The sequence below is a fragment of the Macaca mulatta genome, chromosome 7 (assembly GCF_049350105.2).
Source record: "Macaca mulatta isolate MMU2019108-1 chromosome 7, T2T-MMU8v2.0, whole genome shotgun sequence".
Classification (NCBI taxonomy): domain Eukaryota; kingdom Metazoa; phylum Chordata; class Mammalia; order Primates; family Cercopithecidae; genus Macaca; species Macaca mulatta.
In genome coordinates, this window is record NC_133412.1 from 141,764,951 (window position 1) to 141,781,876 (window position 16,926).

At 45.3% G+C, this 16,926-nt stretch overlaps 1 protein-coding gene across 5 annotated transcripts in view; it reads left to right on the forward strand.

Moving 5' to 3' along the window:
• RAD51B (RAD51 paralog B) overlaps window positions 1–16,926 on the forward strand; it is an 851,179-nt gene that overhangs the window by 767,336 nt on the left and 66,917 nt on the right. The window contains exons 11-12 of one of the 5 annotated variants that reach the window (XM_077941271.1): window positions 234–274; window positions 8,801–9,816. The exons of 1 other annotated variant lie outside the window; for it this stretch is intronic. In XM_077941271.1, the coding sequence (XP_077797397.1) occupies window positions 234–274; window positions 8,801–8,887 (128 nt within the window). In that variant the 3' untranslated portion in view covers window positions 8,888–9,816. Of the gene's footprint in view, window positions 1–233; window positions 275–8,800; window positions 9,817–14,073; window positions 14,391–16,926 lie in introns of those variants that run through there. 3 more of the 5 variants (XM_077941270.1, XM_077941269.1, XM_077941274.1) reach the window with 3 other exon arrangements.

The window sequence follows — 16,926 nt, forward strand, 5'->3', positions numbered from 1 at the left end:
CCTGCCTTTGTCCAGTCCCATCTCTATTACTCAGGGCTCTCCAGAGAAATAGAACCAACAGGGTTGGATGTGGATAGATGGGTGGGTGGATGGATGATGGATGGATAGATAGATAGATGATACATGATAGGTTGATATTAGATGATAGAAAGGCAAAGAGAATTTAATAAATTGGTTTATGCAATTGCAGAGGCTGGAAAATCTGAAATCTGACCTCAGTCTTTTCTCTTAAGGCCTTCGACTGATTGTCCAAGGCCCACCCACATTGCAGAAGGTAATCTGATTACTCAAAGTCTACTGATGGAAATGTTAATGTCATCTAAAAAATACCTTCACAGCAAACACCTAGCCTAGTATTTGACCAGATATCCAGGTACTATGACCTAGGCAAGTCAACACATAACATTACCCATCATGCTTTTCATCTGGTCAGCAGTGCTCGTATAAATCTCTTGAAATGTTGGTCTCACGACAGTGCTTCCCTGCTCCAAAACCTAAACACCCATATGCCTGACATGCAGTAGGGACAGGTATATATTTGCTGAGTGAATAAATAATGAGGAGCCTTTGGGATGGGCTGCACTCTGCTCAATGCAGCAAACCATTTTGAGGGCCCAATGTCTGGAGCTGAGGATATGACCATCAAAGCTGCTCTTACATGTTCCCCTCCCCTCCCTCTAGTGTCTCAAGGCCAGAGTCCAAACGTCAGACATCTCTAATCCCCCATAGTACCCAATGGAGTGCCTTATATGGATTAGGCCCTCAATTGCTTGTGAGTTAATTTTATTCTCTTTATTGATCCCTATATCAAATTTACCTGAAATATTACAGGCTTTTAGGGCCTCACTTATGAAATAATAAACTATAGTGCCAAATCTGCTTCCTTTTTTTTTTTTTAGAGACGGAGTCTCACTCTGTCACCCAGGCTGGAGTGCAGCGGCATGATCTCGGCTCACTGCAAGCTCCGCCTCCCGGGTTCACACCATTCTCCTGCCTCAGCCTCCCGAGTAGCTAGGACTACAGGCACCCGCCACCACGCCCAGCTAATTTTTTGTATTTTTATAGAGATGGGGTTTCACCGTGTTAGCCAGGATGGTCTCGATCTCCTGACCTTGTGATCCGCCCGCCTCGGCCTCCCAAAGTGCTGGGTCCACCTTCGTTTTTAAGGAACACATGCAAAGAGCTCTTTTCACCACCAGGAAGGGTGGATACAGCCCAGAATACTGATAGTGGTCTGTAGGGATGTGTAGCTTCTACGTGATTTTTTATACTTTTCTGTGTCTTCCAAATTGTCCTCTGTGACTATATGTTGCTTTTACAACCATAAAACACGTTATCTACTTTTTTTCATTTATCTTTTCGATTTGGGAGTCTGTTCTCTGCTCTTTCTTGGGGTCCCTATCATGCCTCCTGCCTTCCCTTTGAAAATAAGGTGACCTGAGACATCCTTGTAAAAGTCTGTGAGGTCATAAAAGGCCAAGTTAACTGCAAATGGTTGTTCTGTTTTAATTCTGCTGAAGTGTCAGGTAACATGGACTTATAATAAAAACACTGGGAGAGTTAATGATTGCTGCTGTTGTGAAGCTGTCCTGAAGACGGAGAGGGAGCCTGGGCATGCCGCGTCTCGCCTTAGGCCACTCCTTCAGTATGTCCAGCCCTGCGGCCGCCCTGGCCCCCTGTCCGCATGCTGTCAGGCTGCCTCCGTGCCAGACGAACACCACCCAACCACAGTGGAAATGACTGTTCCTTCAACTTTCTTCAGCCTCTGCCTGCTGGGGTCTCCGGAGGGAAGCGTTCACTCCAGCCCAAATGAAACAGAGCTCCAGAAAAACCACAGTGGAGGCCACAGCGGCCTCAGACCCTGAACTTTGTATTTCTTAGCCTGCCAGGATCGCTGGCTGCTGGGTGTCACGTAACTCCTAAAAATGTGAAGGGAAAACCAAAGAGCCTGAGAAGTGCAGACGTCTCCTGGCTGAGGAGTCCGTCTAGAAATTCGCCTTTCATGGTGAGGCCAGGTGCACGCGAGAGTGGCTGGAGAAGGTGGGGTGAGCCCAGAACAGGGAGACCCAGCCTACTCCCAGGCTGAAACTCCAAGAGGCTTCCCCTGCACAAGGCCACGCCGGTGAAGTCCCCTTCCTTCTGGAAAGGGTCCTACACAAATTGCTAGGGTTTCTATTGTGATATTTGATAAGTGCAAAGGGCTGGAAATATTCTAGAGATTTTTCAGCTTCGTACAATTATCGGTGGCCACTGAGCCCATCTCACCTCCCGCAGTGTCCCGCCAGAGGCTGCACCGGCCAGGCCGGGCCGCCTTTTGTCCCTGATCCCATCAGCCTTCCAGTAAAGCGTGCTTCACCAGGTGCCCCAGGAGAGCAGGGGCCAGCTCCATGTCCTCATGGGTGTACAGCCCCTCAGCCCTTCCTCGGCCCTGCCCGTTAACAGCTGTGACCACAGAAAATGCCCCATCGGCAGCGCCATGGTCTCCGGGGCTGCCCTCCTGCCTCCCTTTAAGTCATCGAATGTCACGGTTGGAGAAATCTTAGTGCCCGTGGGCCCGCCTCCTCACTGATGAGCAGAGCACTGGCTCAGGCTCCCTGAGGCCAGGGCCAGGCTGCTCTGGTCTCATGTACTTTTGTGTTCTGGGAGCCTAGCGCATGGTAGGGCTCCCTGAGGGGGTGTGGTCAGCGAGTGAGTGAGTGAATGAAGGAGTGAGTGAACTGGATCCTGTGTTCTCATCTTTTCTTCAGAGAGTGACACTTTGGATAGGTCCTGTTTACTCCGTCCCCTCAGCTTTTCAGTAAAACAAGCCCACCAGTGTTCATTTCCTTCAAAAAACTGCTGGCGTCAAGCCAGCAACATTGTGGCTCTTCAGATGCCCACCAGTGTGGCCAGGGGGGTGCCACAGCCTCCCTCCCTCCAGTCCTTAAGGGAGGCCTCACTGACATCAGCCTCTGCATTAGTTTCCTATAGGGCTGACTTGGTCAAGTTTTACTTAAAATAACAGAAATTCATTCTTTCACATTTCTAGATCCAAGAAGTCTGAAATCAAGGTGTCACAGCAGGGCGGGTTCCTTCTGGGTGCGCCGAGGGAGAGCCTGTGTTATATGTAAAATGTTTATTTAGAAACAGAATGCTTGTTCCCTGGTGCTGCAAAGAAATAGCACTCAAACATAAATTTAATTCTCTCAGCAAGGCCATTTTTACTTTCTGCAGAAAGGGTGCTCATCGCAGATGGAACAATGGCGAGAGCACACCTGAGCAAAGGAGGGAAGCAATTTTTATCCCTCCGTTAGGCAGTTTGTCCCTGCTACTGTGTCTTGTCTCCATTGACTGGAGCCAGACCTCACAATCCAAACTAAACCCGACTGGCTAACAGTTTAACAAGAAGGGAAACTTTGAAGAGGAACATTTACTTTCTACAGCCTGTTCCAGGCCTCGTCTAGCTCCTGGTGTGCTTGGGCGTGCACCTCCGTCTGCACGTGTGCTGTCTCTCTCTCTTCTCATAAGGACAGTAGTCAGATTGGACAAAGGGCCTACCCCACTCTGTGTCTTAACTAATTACATCTACAGCGACCTTATTTCCAAATAAGGTCACGTTCTGAGGATCTGGAAAGGACATGAATTTGGGGGGACGCTATCCAACACAGGACAGCCTTCCTGCTCCCCTGCAAAGTTTCATCTTGTTCTCCACTCACCCCTAACCTCCGCACCCTTTCTTTACCTGGGGGTGGGCTTCTGGGATGCAGTCTCATTTGCCCGCTAGTCTAAGTGTGGTTGGTAGGTAGAGAGTAGGGGACACGCTGTCTGTGCCACTGTTTTCTGTCAGGGACAGAGACACTCTGAGGATCCCTGAACTCTGAAGTCTAAACTGTCAGTCAGTGTCCCCAGCGGAAGCTGCACTTTTGAATCACCGGGGAGTTTTTAGAACACAGTGTGCCCTCACCACACTCGCAGGAACTCTGGTGCCCTTGGGCCGGGTGGGACCCTGGCATGAGTATTGTTTGAAAGCTCATCAGGTGATTCTAACGTGCAGCTTAGGACCAGAACAACTGTGTAAGATGCTGTGAAAACAGCTCCATCTCACCTTCACCAGGAACATGGGCAGTTCACTGCCTAGTGAGGCTCAACTATGCATTAGAAAGAGCCAACCCAGGCTTCTCAGGGTGGGTTCCCTGGCAACACTTCCCAAACTCTGCCACCAAGCTCCCAGGAGTCAGGAGGGAGCAAATACGTACTCTGCAGAACCTCAAACAGACGACACCAAGCACCACGTGTCCTTGAAGTTTTCTGTTTCGCTTTTAAAATTGGAATTTTTGCATCTTCTACAATATCACCATCTTATTTTACAATCTGAAAAAAGATTTCATTATGTTGGCTTTTTTTCCTCCAAAAATATCTGAGTGTAGAAATGAGGCTCCGGAAAGGTATGCCATGTTTAAACTGTGGTTTTGTATGGTCCTAGACACATCGTTGGGTTCCCTGGGCTTCCTGACTTTGAAAAACCCAGCCACAAAGAGTTGAAGAGGGTGGGAGCCAATCTGTTTAACCCTTGGAAAGAATCGCATCTTAGATGAAAGCCTAGGCCCAGAGAGGTTAAGCAGCTCGTTCAAGATGACACAGTTTGTTATTAACTGAGTCGGAACTGTACCTCGGGACCCACCTTTCCTACCGCACGGATCTGGGGCAACTGCTAATTTGCTGTGTGACCTTGGCTAGGTCTCTTTACTTCTCTGTGTCAGTTTCCCTACCCATAAGATGATGATAATATTTGATCCACCCAATTCCTTGAGTAGTTGAGGGGGCGCAGGTATGTGCAGGCATGTTGAAATTAGGGAGTGTCACATGTAAACTATGGTGTGTCATATGTAAATTATGGAGTGTCATATGTAAATTATGAAGTGTCACATATAAAGACAAGGTGCCATAATTTAAGTCCAGCCTCACACTTCTAGGTGAGGCACAGTGATTGCAGCAAGAATGACCTTTCCAGGGTCATGCGGGCGGGCCACTGAGGGAAACACAGTGTGGCGCACCCAGCCCCTCTGAGCCCGTGGAGAGGCTTAACTGAGCTCCAGTGTCCAGGGAAGGCTGAGGCCGGGAGCTCATGCCAGCACTTCTGTTTGCTCTCCATTGGTCCCAGCTTTTATCTGCCCAGCACCAGTTTGAAAACAACCTTCTTGTCCCAATCCTGAGAGTATCCTTTTGAAAGAGTAAGTCATGGAAAAATGCGTGGCAAACAACAATGCCAGCACCTTCTTTCTCCTTTCACAAGGCCACAGAGACCCTCCCCCACAGCCCATCTCTTCCAGAGGAAGTCTGAGGCCAGCCCTGCTCCAGACCCCTCCCTTGCCAGCCCAGGCCCGTGAGGCTCCTCAGTCCACGTCCGCCCGTTTCTGTTTACACTGGGAGATGAGCTTCTGCCGAGCTTAAGTGCAGTTCTGGCCCTTTTGTTTGTTTTTAAGTCAAGTTACAACTTTGCTCCTGGATTTATTGCAAATTCCATTTATCTTCTTCTGCCCGGGGTCTCTGTACAAAGCCTTTGTGCCTCCCTCCTCTGCTGTGGACAAATACCATGGGGCACCAGGAAAGGATGGCGAGCACACAGCCCCAGGGAGGCACATTCTAAGGAGGGCCAGTCATCCTGTGGGGTGCTGGGGAGAAAGAGGGTGGCTGGCAATGCAGGAGGAGGGGCTGTCGATTGCCTGGGAGGACAGGCCTGGCCCTACCTCCTGCCCCTTCTCACACAGGCCTCCAGAGGAAAGAAGAGCCAGGCCGAAAGGCAAAGAAATCCCAGACTTCAGGGGAAGGAATCAAGAAAGGAAGGTTCTGGTTTGGGTGGAAGGAGCCCGTGGCAGTTTCTAGCCAGGGGTGGTATGAGGCCAAAGGTCCTGAGAGGCCTAAGAAAGGACACCTAGGTCTGATGAGGGCGGCAGGCCTGAGGGTTGGGCATGGCACATGCCATGGGAGACCACCCCAGGTGCAGCTGGGCACCAGCACAGCCTCTCAGCTTCCCTGCCCTTCTTTTAGGCCTCCCTAACCCTCTCCAAACACCACATTTCCAGAAACTGCTGATGAAGAGCAAACAACTCCAAACTGAAGCTCACCAGGGAGAGAAAGAGAATCAAACTGAGCTGAACAAATTGCGAGTGGGGCGTCCAGCTGTGCTCTTGGCTTGTCTCTCTAACAGGGAAGTGCCGAGGGCCTGTCCCCCACCGCCACTCTGAATCCTTCCCTAGTGCGAGTTCCCTGGCTTGGGAGCACACAGGAGATGCTCGGCTTCAGAGGGGCCCTGCTTGTAGCATGGTGAGGGAGTCCTGGGGCTGTGAAAGAGGAACTGCTGGACTCTCCATGCCTAAGGGCCTGACCTAGAATGGGGCTTTAACCTCCCTGGACGAGGAAAGCAGCTGCAGGTAGCTGGTGGCTGCAGAGTGCTCCTGGGCAGGCTGCAGGGCCATGGGTCAGCAGCTGAAGGAGCCACCTTTCATGCCTTCCCCTCAGCATCACAGTTCCCGGGCATGAAACTCAGGCCTCAGCACCTCAGCCCAGGCCCTCAAGGAGTGGGGTTAAGTGAACATGAACAGAGCAGGCCCCCTTTGCCTCTGGGAGCCTCCTGGCTTCCCAACAGGTGCTGTTGCTTAGGCCTGTCCACAGCAATTTCCCCAGCCAAGGCTCTTTGCTCCAGCCCTGCTGGTCCCTCTTCCTCAGTCACCCATCAGCTCTGCAGCCGGCCCAGCCACTCCATTCTCCATGTTGTGGCCCCTCCTTCAGGGACCCCACTTCTCAGCCGCTGCACTGGTCTATCTGTCACTTACCTGCCTGGCTCCCTTAGACACCTCCAGCCACTCGGCTGCTGATGTCCACTCTCCGGCCGCAGCTTCCTCCCCTCACCTGTCCCTTCTCCTGCTCTCACCCTGGCTCTTGTGCCCCCGCCTCTCCCCCTAGAAGCTTCCCTGGGCTCCCTTGCCTGCCTGATCTCAGGCATTCAGCACCCTCACTCTTGACTTTCCCCAGGCCTGCCCCGAGGGCCCCGCATGGCCATCCACTCCATTCACTCCACACCTCCGGCTGCCAGGCCCCAGAGGAGGTGTGGCTGCAGGCCCAGCGCAGGCTGAGTCCCGGCTCTCCCCTCAGGCCACTGTCAGCTGGCCACTGTCACTCTCCTCAGATGCCTCAGACCCCCAACTCTACCTTCTACCTGCAGAATCTCTCAGCACCCACCTTACTGAGCAGGTCCAGGCCTTCCCACAGGGTCCCTGGAGTCTCCTCTCACCCCGCTCAGAGCTCACTCACTCACATCACCACCCTTCCTTCCCTCGAGAGCAGAGGATGTCCCCACCTCCTTTGCAAAACTAACTTCCATACCTGGGTCCAAACGCAACAGCTCCTGTGTCTTCCACACCAAGTGACCACCGTCCTTGGCCTGGACTGGAAGCTGTGTGGCAGCAGGAACTCCGGTGCTTCCAGTGCACAGCCACAAGCATGGCATCCTCTTCCTTGTCCTAAAAGGTCTTCCTTTAGACGGCTTTCTCTCAGCACACCATGTCTGCTCTTGTCCCCTTTATCACACACTTCTCACTGGGTCCTTTCACCTTCCTCTTCTCCAGCCCTGGCCATCGGCCGCTGCTGAAGGCCATTCTCAGTGGCCCTCCTCATGATGGTGGCGCTAGAGCCAACTCCCTAGCGGCTTCCTCAGAGTTTCTGGGCTTCCCCCACACCCTTTGCGTCCTCTCCATGGGTTCTCCTGGTGACTTCCTGCCAGGTTTCCATTTCTCTCCCATCCCTGTGCTTTTTTTCTGCAGGGATGGGCCACCGGGCCTCCTCTCCCAGCATATCACTTCTATCTCCTCCGTGTCCACATCTTCAGCCCGTGTTTCCATGAGCCACTGATTTCCAGCTCCCCAAATCCCCACATTTCTACTGGCCTACTCTGCTGGCCGTCTCTGCTTAGACACCCTGCACAACTTCTCACAAAGCTGAACTGATCGTCTCCTCCCCAAACCTCTCCTTGAGGCTGCTTGTCTCTTTCTGTATTTCTACCCTTCCCACTGCCCAGGCTCAAAACCCAACATTCTCTTCATCTCTTTCTTTTCTGTCTCCCTGCATGTCTGATCAGCCTCCGAACACCTGAAGGAGCATCTGCACTCTTTTTCAGATCCCTCCCACCCTGGTGTTGCTATCTGAATTCAAACCCTTTCCATCTCCTCCTGGACCTTACCTCTCAGCCTTTGGGCCTCCTCTCCTGCGGTCTCCCTGTCCTTGGACACAGAGCCCATCAGAGTGGCCCATCTCCCTCTTAGAAACCCATATGAACTTCACATGCATGTGCCTCCCCTGTCTTCCAGTACAACCTCACTGCCGCCACTGTCACTCAGTAGATGTTGCCTGAGTCCCTGCTATGTGATATCTACCTGTGCTCACACCATAGCCACCTGCTGCTCACTGCCAGAGCTGCCCCTCTGCACCTGTCCAGTCTTCTGGTCCCTCTTTTTGTTCGCCTGTTTTATCTTCCAGAGACACCTCCTCTTCTTTATGTCCATTTCCACCCATCAGCACCTTATTCAACCATACTCAAGGCCTACCTCCTCCAAAGGTGAAACCAATTTCTCTCCTGCCTCATTTTCCCTTAAAATACTGTTCGTTCCCTATTACAGCCACATCTGAATGTATGTGTGTGTGTGTCTCATCTCCCCAGTTGTGTAACCCTGCAGGCCATGAACAGTTATTACTCAATGTTGTGTCCTACACATCTTTAATAGAAGTTTGTTAAATTTAAATCAGATCTTATTCTCTCATTTCACAGATGTTAGAACTGTGGCAGAGTCAGCTCCAGGTCAGAATGCTGGTCAGCAGCAGACCCACATCCCAGCCCCACCTTCCTGATACCTGATGCAGTGCTCAGAAAAACAAGGAATCCCAGGCTGTTACCCAGTGTCTCCACGTGCCCTCCACAGTTGCACTCAACTGTCCTCTCTTCTGCTCTTCCTCCTACAAACTGGGCAACGAGAATCAGAACAGAGGCTTTGGATAAGCATCCAGTGTTAACCTCCTAGTTTTTCACCACGACTTCCAGATCTGCACTTAACATCCAACAGCAACTATAATTCTACTTTCTGAACCTCCAGGGAAATTGCTTCCCTGTCCCTTTCAGCAAAGGATGGCATGGCTTTACATTGTCTCCAATGAAACACTTCTTCTTCTCTACATCTTCCTCCCACTCTCACAACCCTTGATCCCCACGTGAGATCCCATTTCCTCCAGCTGGGTCTTCTGCAGAGTCATTAGAGCTTCTGCCCTCCTTGCAGCATCTCTATTGTAAAAGGATTGCTGAAGCTTATTAACCCTTGCAGCTCCTAGGAGGAAATGTACCATACAGAAATAAAACAAATCAACAAATGAGTGTGTTTTGTAGAAGTTGAATAGGACTCCACCTATCTGCATGAGTGTGCATACTCTGCAGTCACACAGGCAGTTTCAAATGGGAATTTGGAGAAAGCTAAGCTTTTTCACTTGGGAAAGGTTTACATATTCTTTGCACCTGGGCACACACAGCACAGGCTGTTCTCAGGACTCCCACCAGATTAGGCCTGGGACATCACAGAGCCTGTCAGGTCCATGTTCACTTTCTAGTCTCCTTGCTTCCAGTCTAGCTGTGGCCTGACTCCAAGTCCAGCGTAAGATTTTTTTTTTTTTCCCGCAATAAGGAATCGGTTCATTCACCTGTACAAAAGCCACTGGGAGGATCATGCATGAGGCTCATATCCTTGCTGTGAATTTCAAAGGACTAGCTAAGTAAATAAAATTATCATGCCAACCTGAGCTGGCATAGATTGCATTGATTGCTGCTAATAGCCAAAATGGACTTTTTAAAAGTGCTCCACACTGCATTCTACACAACTTGGGACAGAAAAATAGCTGTTGCTCTTCAGGAGCTGATGGTCTCCTTCAAGGGTAAGCTGGAACAGGCTGGCCCAGGAAAAGGCACTCCCGGTTGAATGCTTTCGCTTGCGTGGGAAGTCCAGCTGTCTCAATGGGGCCCAGGAGACAGACTGACGAGGGACGAATTCCTGTGTTTGGGATCGGGCTTGAAAAGTCTCCTGTTTGTAACACTCAACTTGTTGAAGAGCAGAAAGAATTTCCAGCTGTCGACAGGATGAGGGGAGCCCTCCTGATTCTGTCTGGGGATGTGTTTGCGCTCCAGACTCTGCTATCCTTCCTCTTGCTGTCCTTCCTGGCTGCCACATCAAACACCTGGTCCGATGGGCCAGCTCTGGAACAAGATGACTCTTTGCCATCAAGGAATACAAGTGGCCAAAGGACAAATATTGTGTGATTCCACTTACATGAGGTATCTAAGAGGAGTCAAATTCACAGAGACAGAAAGTAGAATGGTGATTACCAGAGGCTGGGGTGGAGAGAGGGGGATGGGGAGTTAATGTTTTATGAATACAAAGTCTCTGTTTTTCAAGAAGAAGTTCTGGAGATGGATAATGGTGATGGCTGGAGATCAGTGAGAATGTACTTAACACCACTAAACAGTACAGTTAAAAATGGTTACAGCGATAAATTTTATGTTATGTATATTTGACCATAATTTTTTTTAAAAAAGGAAGGAAAGAAGGAAGGAAGGGAGGAAGGAAGGGAGGGAAGGAGGGAGAGAGAGGGGAAGGGAGGAAGGGGGAGGGAGAGAGGGAGGAAGGAAATGCAAGTGGGAACTCAGCCCTGGTCACAGTACTGCTGGGAAAAGATAGGTGACTCAATGTCCTACTGTAAAGAGAGGTGTGTGTGTGTGTGTATGTGTGTGTGTGTGTGTCCCCTGCAGGTTGAAAATGGCCCCCCAAACCACATGGTTAATGAGATGAGCATACTGAACCAAGCTATTTAATATCTGGGACTGCCTCATGACTAATAGTCCAGGTCATTCTGCATAATGCAGACCAATATAAGATTGTTAGTGGAGGCCAGGCGTGGTGGCTCACTCCTGTAATCCCAGCATTTTGGCAGGCCGAGGTGGACGAATCCTCTGAGGTCAGGAGTTCAAGACCAGCCTGCCCAACATGGTGAAACCCTGTCTATACTAATAATACAAAAAAATTAGCTGGGCATGGTGATGCACGCCTATAATCCCAGCTACTTGGGAGGCTGAGGCAGGAGAATTGCTTGAACCCAGGAGGTGGAGGTTGCAGTGAGCCAAGTGTTGCACTCAAGCCTGGGCAACAAAAGCAAAACTCTGTCTCAAAAAAAAAAAAAAAAGATTGTTGGTGGAAGTTGTTCTTTCTTCTTCTTCTTCTTTTTTTTTTTTTTTTTTTTTTGAGAGGGAGTCTTGCTCTGTCACCCAGGCTGGAGTGCAGTGGCGCCATCTTGGCTCACTGCAAGCTCCACCTCCTGGATTCACACAATTCTCCTGCCTCAGCCTCCCGAGCAGCTGGGACTACAGATGCCCGCCACCACGCCTGGCTAGTTTTTTTGTATTTTTGGTAGAGATGGGGTTTCACCATGTTAGCCAGGATGGTCTCGATCTCCTGACCTCGTGATCCGCCCTCCTCGACTTCCCAAAGTGCTGGGATTACAGGCATGAGCCACTGTGCCCAGCCAGAAGTTGTTCTTTAAATGGCTAAGAGCCTTCATAATATTCTTGGGAGGGCGAGTGGGAGGCCATTTCTCCATAACTTGCTCAGAAGCACATTTTAGTTGTTCTAAGAATGATTTGATTTTTGGAGTCGGAGAGGTTGGGGCTAGAGTTTAGGGCCTGCTGTTGTGTGGCCATTCAGAATGCCCAATTTAAATCTAAATGTGTAAGATCAAAAGAGTGGTAAATGTGAACATGCTTTTCTATAAACTGTAAAGTGCCTCACTATGACTCTTCATTCTTTCAATGCAGCCTATGAGTGCAAGTTAGCAATAGACTTTAAGGAACTCACACTGCAGGAAAGTAAGCATAGATACTAAAAGACAAAATTCAACCTCTACTGCCTATTACACGATTTTTCAGGCCTCAGAGGCAGCCTGGTAGCAACCACAGCTAAGAACAAAGTTCCTAAGAGCTGGACTTTTTGAAAAAATAGATTCTGTAGCCTTTGTAGGGAGGAGTTGGTCTGAGTTGAACCATAATGCTGAGAAGAGCCTCTCATTAAGCCTTTATCAATTATCAACACTGGAGCATAAAATCATTTACACCAAATATTTTTTAAATTGAGATATAATTGACATACCATAAAATTCACTCTCTTAAAGTGTACAATTCAATAATTTTTAGTATATTCACAAAATTGTGCGACTATCACCATAGTCTGGTTCAGAATATTTTCATCACCCCCAAAAGAGACTCCAAATGCATTGGCAGTCACTCCCCATTCCTCCTTCCCCTTTCCTCTGGCAACCACTATTCTACTGTCCATCTCTATGGATTTGCTTATTCTGGACATTTCATACAAATGGAATTATACAATATGTGAAAAATACAATTTGTGTTTGGCTTCTTTCAATGAGCATAGTGTTTTCAAGGTTCATCCATGTTGTAGAATGTATTGGAATGTCATTTGTTTTATAACTGAATAATATTCCATGATAGGGACAGACTACATTTTGTTTATCTGTTCATCAGTTGATGCACATTTGCGTTGTTTCCACTTTCTAGCTAATACAAATACTGCTGCTATGAACATTCACATACAGTGTGTGTAGACATGTATTTTCAATACTCTTGGGTACATACCTAGGAGTAGAAATGCTAATCATATGAGCAATTGACCTAGCACATATGTTTAACTTTTTGAGAAAACACCAAACTGTTTTCCAAAGCAGCTGCACCACTTTACATTTTAACCAGTGACATATGAGGCTTCCAATCTGTCTACATTCTCAAAACACTTATTATTGTCGCTTTTTTATTATAGCCATCTTAGTGGGTGTGAAGTGGTATGTGCATCTCTTCATGTTCTTATTGGCCATTTGTGTGTCTTCTTTGGGGAAATGTCTATTCAAATCCTCTGCCTATTTAAAAAAAATTGGTTGTCTTTTTATTGTTGCATTGTAAAAAGTTCTTTATATATTCTTGATGTAAGTCACTTATCATACATGTGATTTGCAAAACTTTTCCCATTCCATGGGTTTAATTTTCACTTAATTTTTAATTTTAATGAAGTTCAATTTATCTATTTTTTTTAAAAATGTCATAGCTAAGACACCATTACCTAATTCAAGGTCATAAAGAATTACACCTGTACTTCTTCTAAAAGTTTTATACTTTTAGCTCTTACATTTAAGTCTTTAATCCATTTTGAGTTAATTTTTGTATAAGGTGTGAGGTAAGATTCCAACTTCATTCTTTTACATATGACTATCCATGTGTTCCAGCACTATTTGTTGAGAGGACTATTCTATCCCTATTGAATTATGTTGGTAAGCAAGTCAAAAATGGGCCTTTCTTCTTTTCTAATGTAAGCATTTCATTAAAATTCCTTCTGAATGCTAAGTGAAATAAGCCAGACACAAAAGGCCACATAGTGTAGGATTCTACTTATATGAAATATCCAAAATGGGCAAATACGTAAAAACAGAAAGTAGATTCATGATTTACAGGGGATACAGGGAAGAGTTTGGACTGGCCGCTAATATTATAGCATTTCTTTTTAGGTGATGAAAATTTTCTGGAATTAGATAGTGGTGATTATTGTATAACATGGTGACTATAATAAAAACCACTGAATTGTACACTTTAAAATGGTGATGTCTTCATTTTCATTCAGTTTGAAATAATTTTAAATTATCTTTGCATTTTCTTCTTTGACCCATAGACTATGTAAAATATAATGTTTAACTTCCAAATATTTGTGTATGTTTCTGAACATTTTTCTGTGTTTTACTTCTAATTTAATTATTTTTTGGTGAGATTTCAAATTTTAAAAGTTTGCTTAGTGTTTTTTTATGATCCAAATTATAGTCTATCTTGGTGACTATTCCATGGAACTTTAAAATAAATATGTATTCTGCTATTGTTGGGTGGAGTTTTCTGTAAATGTCAGTTAGATCCAGTTAATTTATACTTTTGTTCATATCTTTTTTATTTTTTTTTAGACAGAGTCTCACCCTCTCACCAGGCTGGAGTGCACTGGTGTGATCTTGGCTCACTGCAACCTCTGCCTCCTGAGTTCAAGCGATTCTCCTGCCTCAGCCTCCTGAGTAGCTGGAACTACAGGTACATGCTGCCACACCCAGCTAATTTTTGTATTTTTGGTAGAGACAGGGTTTCACCATGTTTGCCATGATGGTCTCAATCTCTTGACCTTGTGATCCACCTGCCTTGGCCTCCCAAAGTGCTGGGATCTTCTATATCCTTACTGGTTTACTGATTTTTCTGACTATTTGTTTTATTAATTCTTGAGAGAGGAATGATAAAATATATATATTCAAACTATGACTGTGGATTTGTCTATTTCTTCTTTAAGTTTTGTCAGTTTTTGTTTCATATATTATGAAGCTCTGTTAGTAGGTACACAAACATTTAGAATTGTTAAATCTTCTTATATTTTTCTTTTTGTCACTATGAAATTGTCTTTCTTTATCTCTGGTGCTATTCCTTTTCCTAAAGTCTTCTTTTTTTATTATTAATGTAGCTACTGCAGCTCTCTTATGATAAGCATTGCACAGCATATCTTTTTTCATTCTTTTACTTTTAAACTATTTGTGTTTTTATATTTAAAATGAATTTCTTGCTTTTTAAATCCAGTCTGATAGTGCCTGACCTTTAATTGGGGTATTTGGATCATTTGCATTTAATTACAAGTACATGTAACATATATGTTTGGTTTAGGTATGTCATCTTACTATTTGTTTTCTACTTGTCCCATCTGTTCTTTGTTACCTTTTGCATCTTTCCTTGCTTTCTTTTGAAGTGAGGGTTCTTTTTCATTATTTCATTTTATCTAGACCATTTACTTTTAGCTACATGCTCTTGTCCTTTGTGCTATTGCTGCTATAAATTTTACTTCTGCATATGTTATGAACTCTACAGTACTTTATCATTTTTGCCTTAACATTTTAAAGAAATTTTTAATGAAAAATTTTTAATATTTATCCTCAGGTTTCCTATTTCTGGTGCTCTTCATTCTTTTGTGTAGATTCAAGTATTATTTTCCTTCTTTGTTAACATTTCTGATGTTGAAGCTTATGTTAACATTTCTTTAATGTAGATCTGCTGATGGCGAATTCTCTAAGCTTTCATTTATCTCAAAAAGTCTTCATTATGCTTTCATTTTTAAGAGTTATTTTCACTCGATACAGAATTTGAGTTTGATTTGTGTATCATTCAGTATATCAAAGATAATATTCCATTGTCTTCTGGGTTGCATAGTTTTGATCAGAAGTCTGCAGTATTTCCTATACTCTCTATGACACTATAAAATATAGCTTTTTTCCGACTGCTTTTCAGATTTTCTCTTTATTACTAATTTTAGTAATTTTATTATGATATACTTTGGTATGATGGTGTGCTTTTCTTTGTTTATTTTCATTGGGGCTCATTGTGATTCCTGGATCTGTGGTATTTATAGTTTTTAACAAATTTGGAAAATTTTCAGCCTTGATTTTGTCAAAAATTTGTTCTCCCTCTTTTCTCTTTTTCAATTACACATATGTTAGACCACTTGATATTGCCCAAGGATTGATGGGATTTTGTTCATTTCTTTCTGTTTTTTGTTTTTGTTTTTGTTTTTTGTTTTGTTTTTTGTTTTTTTGAAGTCTTATTCCTCTTGGTGCTTCATTCTGGATAGTTCCTATTGCTGTTTTCAGTTTTACTTTTCTCCTTGTAGCATCCAGTTTGCTTTGAATTTCAGTCACTGACCTTTCATTTCAGATACTCTCTTTTTCACCACAAGAAGTGCATTCTTTCCTCATTTTATGTATATTTTTCTTAAAATCCTGTAGTATATTTTGCATACTTAAACAACTGTTTTAACGTGCCTGTCTGTTCATTCTGTCTTTTCAACTGTCATTTTCAGGCATGTTTCTATTAATTGACTTTTTTCCTGATATGGGTCACATCTTTCTGCTACCTGGTGAGGCTAGTAATTCTTGCTTAGATGTTGGATATTTTAAAGGTTACGTTGTTGAATGTTTGTATATTTTTAAATCTTCCTTTAAAGAGTATTGAGTTTTTATCCAGTAGGCAGTTACTTATGGATAAGATTACTCCTTTAGAGGCTTGTTTTAGCTTTGTTGGATTGAACCCAGCATTTCTTTTATTCTAGGGATAGTTCAATCCTACTGTCTGCATATGACCCTTATTGGATCTCTACTAAATGCCCCAGCTGATCAAGCTGGTTGATATTTGTACATCTCAGAGTCCCATGTGAACTCTGAATTTTTCAGCTTATAGCTTCTGGTCATTCTTTGCCCAAACTTACAATGCTTCACTCTGGGTATGAACATCTTAGTATTAAACACTCAACAGGGCACTTGTGCAGATTTCTGGAGCTTTTTTTATATGGTCCCCTCTTTTCTAGAATTCTGCCCCACAATTTCCATCTACAGTCTATTTGACTTTCATTTCTGTATTTTAACTCAACAAGACTACCATACTCTGCTTGGGATATTGTTTCCCCTGCTGTAAAGTCCAGAATGTGCCTCCAATCAGAAACTGTGGTGATCATTTACCACATGTATTTTCTTTATCTCATGGGTCATGGTTCTGCACTGTGTGTTGTGCAATATCTGAAGCCATCAGTACGTTTATTTTGTTGTTTTCTAGTTGTGTACAGGGGGAGGGTAAATCTGGATCCTGTTGCTTTGTCATGGCCAGAAGCAAAAATCTTAAGAACAGGTTTTGATAAAGAAATGGTGAATGATAGCAGGCAGGCCCAGAAACTAGACCTGATAACCTGGCGGGGGGTTCCAGGATATAAGGAAGCAGCAGACAAACTCTAGCATCTG